Here is a 10,331-nt window from a genome sequence, read left to right as displayed (position 1 = left end):
CAAGACAGGCCAGTCCCGGCAATTCCCATCCCAGCCAAGGTGGAGAGGAGTATTTTATGGTTGACCGTGTCAAAAGCTGCAGACAGGTCAAGAAGGATCAGGACAGAGGAGAGGCGTGAGGCTCTTGCAGTGGCAAGTGCCTCCGTCACAGCTAGGAGTGCAGTCTCTGTTGAGTGCCCGGATCGGAAGCCACACTGGTGAGGGTCTAGCAGGTTGTTCTGATGGAGCTCTTGAGACAGCCGCGCGTTTTAGCGGGGCCATCTGGTGTCAGAGGTGCCACTCTATTCTTCCTCCAGAAGCTCAGCTTCCTCTTCCTCTTTGGAATATGGTCCTTGCTCTCTGTCTTCTTTGTTACCATCTACATTGTGAGCACAAACACACACACATGAACATATTCAAACACGTGTTCCAACTCTTTCCAGTCTGATTGTGAATTGTCTTCTTGTCAGATCATGGTATATCTTTCCCAGTTTCATTGTGTATTCAGCAGAGTTGTGTTCAGTCTTCTCATCCCTGATCTCTTATTATAGGTTATTATAGCCAGCTGTGTTCTCACCTCTGAGATGATGTCTCCGAATAGCTGGACAGGGTTGCCCATGATGCTCTTCTCCCCCTGGTCCAGCTCTGCAGTCTTACCCTCAGCCTCCTCCCGCTCTCTCCTTTCCCTGTCATTTCAAATATCAATCATTTTAAATCACACAACACAAGTGATTTCATAGTGAGTCCATGGATTGGCCCACCTATACGCACAAATGTCTACGTAGCCTTGTCGGAGGAAGGCACAGCTCTTACCTCTCCTCTCGAATCTTGCGCACCCTTTCCGCCCGCTCTTTCCTGTATTTGTCCTCCTGCTCCCTCTGCTCAGCCGTGTCCTTCTGCACACGCTCATTGATGATGTTATAGCCAATGCCCACAGTCTTCAGAAGCCACTCCAGTCCACCCTGAATGGCCTTCTTCCCAATGGGCATCACAGCAGAATACAACACCTGAAATGTTGATTTTGCCTCATCAAACTTTGATCCATCTCCTCGAGTTACATGATGCACACATTGTGCCAAATACTACAGTACTGTCAAACACTACATCAGAACAGCACTGCGAGGTTGTCATCTCCTTTCCATCAGACTCCCAACAATATTCACAGTTTTGTAGGGGCATTTGTTTAGATTCATAAGCGTCTCCACGGACAGGCGACCTATGATGTCTGCCTCCTGCAGGGCTCCTTCTCTGTCCTGTTTGTTTGCCAGGCTAACACAAAAGGGACATTTTGTATATTCTTCAAATGTCACCCATAAACATAATTCATTAGAACAAATTATCCATAATAATATCCTCATCCTAAATTGAGATTATTTATTCATGATTCAATATGGTTGAATTCATTTTTGGGCTATGACTGAACAGCCCTGGTATTTGTCATGTCCTTCATTCTATGGCTGACTCACTAATTGGCTCAGAGGCGCCTGCAGTAATTATATTTTACACTTAGTTCACTATTTAACTTGTTTGCATTCTCTGTACAGTACCACCCCTTCCCTCTTTAGGACAGGTAGTGTCATATTCGGTGCAGCTAATTATTCACAAAAGAACTGGCTTCCCCGTGATGAGGGGGTGTCTTAGAACCTTGGCCAGCATGAACCTGGTTTCACTCATGCGCTGGACATCACTGGAGTCCACCACAAACATCACACCATGACACTCGGAGAAGTAGTGATTCCACATGTCACGAATATGCTCTCCACCACTGAGGTCAAAGATGGACACATCATACTGTCCTTGTTTCAGGTCCACAGGAGACAATCCCACAGTAGGCCATACATATTCTGGGTTTTCTAAAGGAAGATCAAAATAAAACAATTCAATTCATTGTGAAGGTTTTTTCTGTGTAGCAAAATAATTATGCTGTGGTACAAAAAATATATATGAAAAAAAAAATTAAAATTTTCAATCCAGCATAATATTTTAACTAAAACAACACTTAAAGAACAACATAAGACTACATCCTATGTGCTTGAATCCACTAGGACAGTGGCAGTAATCAGGAAATCAAACTATTTTAAATTCCTTTAGAGTATAAATGTGGTTTAGAATATTACATGCCTTGAATATTTCAAAATACTTTGGTCTGCTGAGAAAAATCTTAACAATACAAACTTGTTCTATTCAAATCTGTAATCTCTTAGCTCTCAATAGCTATTTTCATTTTGTCTCCACTCCTATCCTATGGCCTGTAAATGGCATTTGAAAAGGCATGACCAGCCTTTCTGCTGTGTTGTCAACACAGAAAAAGCTAAACTTACAACATGTAGCCAAAAAACTATTTACGAACAAAATCAAAACTATAGTGGAAATTACTCTTCAATACTTCATCTTTCAATATGTGTTGTCATTTTGTCTGTATCTCTATCCTATGGTGTGCTTTTGGCATTTGAAATTGGCCAAAATTTCTGGTCCAGTCAGCTGGTTGAAAGTGCAGGTGTTTTTATGAAGATTTCTGAAGACCGACTGACTGAACGAAAAACAATTTCAGGTTCAATACTAATGTTCTAAGGATAGTAAATGAGTCAATTTCAGGATTTACAATTGAACAATAACTTTTCAAATGTTAATCACATTTAGGATAGTAGTTTGAAAACATTGTAAAAACACATTTTAAAACCATTCAGTTCATTGTGGAGTAACATTAAAACATACAGTTCATTATGAGGAGACATCAGTCATAACATATTGAAGCTCATGTATCATTAGCCTATAGCTTAAACAAAATAAACAAGAAAGATGTCAACATTTCTGCAATTTCTACTTTCTCCTAGACTAAACGTAGGCCTATGCTCTTTGAGGTGATTGTATCATTTTAGTAAGGCTATCATTTGCTCCATGCTCCATCTTAGTAGTGTAACATAACATGGGTTATAGGGTGGTCTAAGCTTTATTTTATTTGTTTGTTTCAATCTTTTGCCCACGTTGTGGTTGTCTTTGTCTTACGCCAACAAGTCGTTCATGGCTTTCACCTTGTTTTTGTATATTTTCAATGACCTCATGATTGCGCAAATAGAATGGTCCAGGTCCCTGCAGCCCTGCTTTGCAGAGGATGAACTTGCGCTTCTATCATGCGTGGGCATGAACTGTAGTTCTTTCGTGTTTTAGTCATCTTAAACTAAAACTCATCTGAAAAGTAAAGATTAAAAAATTATTGCTAATGTTAAGATAGAACACAGGCCTATCCAGAATGAATTGACCTATGCAATATCACTGATATTTAAATGTGGGTATTAATTATCTGAATTATGGAGCTGATTCATCAGGTGAGGTCAAAATTAGGGAGGAAAATGGTTCAAAGGTCAAAAGGTCATTGAAACACAGTAAAGTGGGCTTAATGGGAACAGGTGGGCTTATTTTATTTTACTCACATGACATTAAAAAACAACTATATGAAAAAAATCTATATATGGTGCACTAACATAATAAATAGACCATAAAAAGTATAAATTGATCATGTAGAGAAGTAATTAGCTATACTCATTTACATCCACCTCAGTCAGTGTGATTTGTTTGCTAGAGTCCCCTTTAAGCCCACCAGGTAAAAATGTTAATTAAAAAATAAATAAAGATAAACATACACATTTATTGTCTATTTAACAGTATAATAATATAAACTGCATACAAAAATATAAACTATACATGCTTATCATGCTTTATGTCATTGCAATGAACCATACTATGTAGCTACTGTATTGATGCAGCATGTGGTCTGTTTGCTAGCGTGCTAAAACTCATATTTTGATTTCAAAAGACACAATATTTCTAATTCAGGTAATATTCTAACATATGTCTCATTCAAAACACTAATCACTTAAATTTTGATAACAAGTGAGTACTTTCCAAAAACAGGAGTAGAAATATACAAAAAATGTTATTTTCTGAGGGTACCAAAATCACCTAAGTTTTTTTGCAACTTCTTCTGGGATCAGCAGGCACATGCCACACATGTGCTTCGATAACTCAATATCGATAAATGTGATTGACTTACAATAAAAAGTGTCATTTACGTAACAAGCAGCTTCATTTGAAAAAAACATCACACAGCAAAAAATGATAATGTAGTTTTTTTTTTGATTTGACTCAGAAGTTGGCTTATATGGTACGTGGGCTTAATAGGGACGTTTACCCTATTTAGTGTTTCACATCATAAGCATTTTAATAAAACTTGTGGTTGGGTCCTTAAACTGAGAAATCAATAGTTGTTTTATATTTTAAGCATGTTAATATAAACAAGCATGTAATGCGGCATGCTTAAATGATCACAAATAAAACCTTACCTCCTTGAATGCTACGAAGTGTTGCAGTTTTCCCCCGCATTATCGAGTCCCAGAATTGCCAAAGTAACTTTCCTAGAAGTTGAAAAGATAACAAGCTATAGTACTATTTATGAATTGCATGTGGTGAGGTACCCAACAAAATTTCTTCCATTGAAATACCCCGACTCATGGTGGTTATTTCGGCCAAGTTCCAATATGTTATTTTTATTTATGATGTATTTATTTCGGTATCAGGGACAATGCACAACTGAGCCACCACACTTGTTGATATGCTATATTGCACACATTAGCTATTTTTCAGCTATTTCATTTACTTCGGCCCACCTTTATTTGATTGTTTTTACATGTCAACTGAGTAGATGCTGTGAAATGATAGCAATGACTTAACCAACTTGTTCTGAAGCCTGCTTCTGGGACAATAATGATCCAATTGCAAAATAGTAAAAAATGAACCTCACCTTTCAGGCCTTCCACAGTTTCTTAGAAAATTCCAATAGCTCTCCATCAGGATGACTAAAGAAATTACATAATTAAAAGCAGAAAGAGAATAGCTCAAGCAAAGAAGATCTCCAACACAAACACTGGTGGATAATGGGACATCCCACACTTAAATAGTCATTTGATTTTGATGTTGTGATATCACAGTATCATAATTCTGTTGCTCTGGTAACATAAGAAACAGAATGCCACTGTTATCAAAGATTCTATCAACAACACACACAAAAAAGTGAATGGTATATACTTGTATAAACGCAAGTTGTCCATAGTTATGTCAAATCATGAATTATATTTGCATATTCTATACAAAAAAGTCACCAATTTTCGTTAGAGTGCCAAGTGTAACGTTAACGGTTTTTCTCCGGAGAGCTGCTTGCTAGCTAAGAAGCTAGCTCGGGAGTGCAACTCAAGCAAAACGTCATTTTCGGTCCCTGATAAAAGATTTTTGAACAGTATATTGCTATACATAATATTGGTCGATGCCAATATTAATGAATATTTAACCGATAATTTCATATATACACGTATAGATTACGTTCAGAATTTTTTTTATTTTTATCAGGGACCAAAGACAACGTCGCTTTTTCGGAATTCGGAATTTTCGAACGCAATTTCCGTTATTGTGCGACAGATATTCAAAAGATAGTAGAGGCGCAGGGTGATGACAACAGTATCGCAAAGCAAACGTTCGTTCTGCTGCTCACTCCCTATGTAGTGTGCTACATATTTCCCACTATATAGGGAATAGTGAATGAGTGAACAAGTGAGTCATTTGGGACGCAGCCAGGGTTTCATTTAGGCTATGGTTTCTCAACGGCGTTCTGAGATTGCAAGGGGGCGCTGGAAGCACGATGGATGAGAGGGGGGCATTGCAGCCATTACAAGGGGCGTTTGCCCAGTATTAAAGGAGTACCATGGTGATTTTCACACTTTCTCGGTTTTATGTGCTATTTGCACAAGAGACATTGAAGAAACACAATGAGTAAAGTATTAAATATGTCCGTTCTCTATTTTTGGAGAAATATGAGTTTTAAATTTATCGTCCTATTTTCAACCGGTTGAGAAAGTTGTCAACTTGGTGCGTCACGAACACAGTAACCACTCCCCTTTCCACGCCCCGTAAACTCATGGATAACTCGAGACCCATAGTTTGCACCGCTGGCTTACGGGCAAGACAATGCAAATATTTGACTAATGTTAGGTTCACTTAAATTAGAGTGCCTTTTAAGGACTATTAGATTATTTCTGGTTATATTCATTTAGCTAGATAGCTAGCTAACGTTAGCTAGCTAGGTAGTTTGCTTTCATAAGGCAATGTTATCGATAACGTTAGCTAGCTATTTTGTTTTTATGAGGACGTTATAGTTGTGCTTTTATCTTAACTTGGCTAGCTAGATAGCAAAAATTATAATTGGATATAAATCAACGTCCTTACCTTAGCTATCTATCGATACTTGATATACTACTAAGCTAGCTAGCTTGTGAAAAGCCTCCCAAAAAGAGCACTTATCATGTGTAGCTATGGTAACGGGGCACGGTCTGTCAATCATAGCTAACTGACAGTTCTCATTACCACGCCCAGACGGTTCGGGTGAACTTTTATAGTGGGAAATTTAGGCTTAGAAAAATACGTTTTAAAGTACATTGAAATGACTGAATAATAAAAAAAGTATGCACTTTTGTTGTTGCCTAAAGACAACTGGGAAGTGTCACGTTCAACCACCATGTTACTCCTTTAATGTTCAAAGAGCATATTGCAGGTTGGAGACCCCAGTGAGGAGCTTGCACAGGGTCATCTTATGCAGTGGGCTTGAGGGAGGAGCCCCATCACTGTGGCGTCACCACATTGCGTTTGAACCAGCCAAACCAGCTCTTGAGACAGCCGCGCGTTTTAGCGGGGCCATCTGGTGTCAGTGGTGCCACTCTATTCTTCCTCCACATATTCGAACACAGGTATTCCAACTCTTTCCAGTCTGATTGTGAATTGTATAGTCTTCTGGTCAGATCATGGTAGCCTATATCTTTCCCTGTTTCATTGTGTATTCAGCAGAGTTGTGTTCAGTCTTCTCATCCCTGATCTCTTAGTGTAGGTCATTATAACCAGCTGTTTTCTCACCTCTGGGATGATGTCTCCGAATGACTGGACAGGGTTGCCCATGATGCTCTTCTCCCCCTGGTCCAGCTCTGCAGTCTTACCCTCAGCCTCCTCCTGCTCAGCCTCCTCCTGCTCTCTCCTTTCCCTGTCATTTCAAATATCAATCATTTTAAATCACACAACACAAGTGATTTCATAGTGAGTCCATGGATTGGCCCATCTATAAACACACGTCTACGTAGTCTTGTCGGAGGAGGGCACAGCTCTCACCTCTCCTCTCGAATCTTGCGCACCCTTTCCGCCCGCTCTTTCCTGTACTTGTCCTCCTGCTCCCTCTGCTCAGCCGTGTCCTTCTGCACACGCTCATTGATGATGTTATAGCCTATGCCCACAGTCTTCAGAAGCCACTCCAGTCTACCCTGAATGGCCTTCTTCCCAATGGACATCACAGCAGAATACGACACCTGAAATGTTGATTTTGCCTCGTCAAACTTTGATCCATCTCCCCGAGTTACATGATGCACACATTGTGCCAAATACTGCAGTACTGTCAAACACTGCATCAGAACAGCACTGCGAGGTTGTCATCTCCTTTCCATCAGACTCCCAACAATACTCATTGTTTTGTAGGGGCATTTGTTTAGATTCATAATTGTCTCCACGGACAGGCGACCTATATCTGCCTCCTGCAGGTCTCCTTCTTTGCCCTGTTTGTTTGCCAGGCTAACACAAAAGGGACATTTTGTATATTCTTCAAATGTCACCCATAAACATAATTCATTAGAACAAATTATCCATAATAATATTCTCATCCTAAATTGAGATTATTTTTTCATGATTAAATATGATTGAATTCATTTTTGGGCTATGACTGAACAGCCCTGGTATTTGTCATGTCCTTCATTCTATGGCTGACTCACTAATTGGCTCAGAGGCGCCTGCAGTAATTATGTTTTACACTTAGTTCACTATTTAACTTGTTTGCATTCTCTATACAGTACCACCCCTTCCCTCTTTAGGACAGGCAGTGTCATATTCGGTGCAGCTAATTATACTCACAAAAGAACTGGCTTCCCCGCGATGAGGGGGTGTCTTAGAACCTTGGCCAGCATAAACCTGGTTTCACTCATGCGCTGGACATCACTGGAGTCCACCACAAACATCACACCATGACACTCGGAGAAGTAGCGATTCCACATGTCACGAATATGCTCTCCACCACCGAGGTCAAAGATGGACACATCATACTGTCCTTGTTTCAGGTCCACAGGAGACAATCCCACAGTAGGCCATACATCTTCTGGGTTTTCTAAAGGAAGATCAAAATAAAACAACAAAAAAAATCCTATTTAATGTTTCAAGCGAAAAACTAAATAAAAAACACTGAACTATGTCCATTCATTGTGAAGGTTTTTCTGTGTAGCAAAATAATTATGCTGTGGTACAAAAAATATATATGAAAAAAAAAAAAATTAAATTTTCCAATCCAGCATAATATTTTCACTAAAACAACACTTAAAGAACAACGTAAGACTACATCCTATGTGCTTGAATCCACTAGGACAGTGGCAGTAATACAGGAAATCAAACTATTTTTAATTCCTTTAGAGTATAAATGTGGTTTAGAATATTACATGCCATGAATATTTCAAAATACTTTGGTCTGCTGAGAATCAAAGCAGTATTTAGTGTTTCACATCATTAGCATTTTAATAAAACTAGTGGTTGGGTCCTTAAACTGAGAAATCAATAGTTGTTTTGTATTTATAAACAAGCATGTAATGCGGCATGCTTAAATGATCACAAATAAAACCTTACCTCCTTGAATGCTTCGGAGTGTTGCAGTTTTCCCCGCATTATCGAGTCCCAGAATGGCCAAAGTAGCCTAACTTTCCTAGAAGTTGAAAAGATAACAAGCTATAGTACTATTTATGAATTGCATGTGGTGAGGTACCCAACAAAATGTCTTCCATTGTAATATACCCCGATCCATGGTGGTTAGTTTGGCCAAGTTCCAATATGTTATTTTTATTTATTATTTATTTATTTATGTCTGTATCGGGGACAATGTACAGCTGAGCCACCACACTTGTTGATATGCTATATTGCACACATTAGCTATTTTTCAGCCATTTCATTTATTTCGTCCCAACTTTATTTGATTGTTTTTCCATGTCAACTGAGTAGATACTGTGAAATGATAGCGATGACTTAACCAACTTGTTCTGAAGCCTGCTTCTGGGACAATAATGATCCAATTGCAAAATAGTAAAAAATGAACCTCACCTTTCAGGCCTTTTACAGTTTCTTAGAAAATTCCAATAGCTCTCCATCAGGATGTGCAAAGAAATTACCTAATTAAAAGCAGAAATAGAATAGCTCAAGCAAATGATACAGAAGATCTCCAACACAAACACTGGTGGATAATGGGACATCTCACACTTAAATAGCCATTTGATTTTGATGTTATGATGTCACAGTATCATAATTCTGTTGCTCTGGTAACATAAGAAACAGAATGCCACTGTTATCAAAGGTTCTATCAACAATACTGGGTTTCTTTTAGGCAAACATTCCTTGATTTAAAAAATAACAGATGAGAGATATATGAGTTCATAGCAGCAGGATACAACAACAATATAATCTGAAAGAATACAAGAGTACTAAATTTGTTTATTAATTAATCTGTAGATATTGTTTTAATTAATTTTTAAATGTACATTTTCATTAGATTCTATTCATTAAAAAGTGATTATTTGGACAGAGAATATGATGCCTATGTGTTGCTTATGCTTTATTTCAGGATCAAATATTCAAATCTCGCCCTCAAAATCAGTTGCATTGCTAGTTTTCTTTTCTACCTTAAAGCCTGGTGCACACTAGAGGATTTTCAAATCTTAACCGACTTTAAAAACGTGAGAGACCACAGACATAACAACAGTTTTAACCGATTTTTAATATTTTGATCATAAGAACACACACACCAGACGATTGAGTCAAGACGCAGGACCACACACTTGCCGTTTATACTAAACGATTTCAGAGTGGCGATTCCAGGGACTTTTTTTATTTCCGCAAGCTGATTCCCCTTCTCCATGGAGACCACACTGCCGGTAACGTTACAATAATTACATGTATACGTAATACAATAAAATTGATACTTTTGTTGCTACATGCTAACAACCGCATCGAGTATAAAACAATTTCGTCCACAGAGAACTTCTTGGTTTTCGTCAAGCCGAACGAAATTTGGTTGGTGACGCTTCCCGGGCAGTTCACTCTCCTTGGCTATTGCGGGTTTCTGCTCAAGATTCCATCGCAGTTCCTTTCACACTACAGGATTTCAAGTCGTAAATATCAAACATGTTTGATATTTACGATTCGAGATCGGGAAGACTCCGATCCAGTCGGCAACATTA

General features: G+C 38.6%; 1 protein-coding gene and 1 pseudogene across 1 annotated transcript; both read right to left on the bottom strand.

Annotated features, from left to right (window-relative positions):
- Positions 1–205: 205 nt before the first annotated feature.
- On the bottom strand, positions 206–6,758 carry LOC135249725 (ADP-ribosylation factor-like protein 13B; annotated as a pseudogene).
- LOC135250514 (ADP-ribosylation factor-like protein 13B) lies at positions 6,599–8,795 on the bottom strand. Its single transcript, XM_064326855.1, has 4 exons — positions 8,731–8,795; positions 7,972–8,221; positions 7,183–7,376; positions 6,599–7,057 (listed from the first exon to the last, which is right to left on the bottom strand). The coding sequence occupies exons 3-4, from the start codon at positions 7,356–7,358 to the stop codon at positions 6,850–6,852; spliced, it is 384 nt and encodes a 127-aa protein (XP_064182925.1). The 5' UTR covers positions 7,359–7,376; positions 7,972–8,221; positions 8,731–8,795; the 3' UTR covers positions 6,599–6,849.
- Positions 8,796–10,331: the final 1,536 nt, after the last annotated feature.

The sequence above is a fragment of the Anguilla rostrata genome, chromosome 3, assembly GCF_018555375.3.
Source record: "Anguilla rostrata isolate EN2019 chromosome 3, ASM1855537v3, whole genome shotgun sequence".
NCBI lineage: Eukaryota > Metazoa > Chordata > Actinopteri > Anguilliformes > Anguillidae > Anguilla > Anguilla rostrata.
This window is presented reverse-complemented; position numbering and strand designations above follow the sequence as displayed.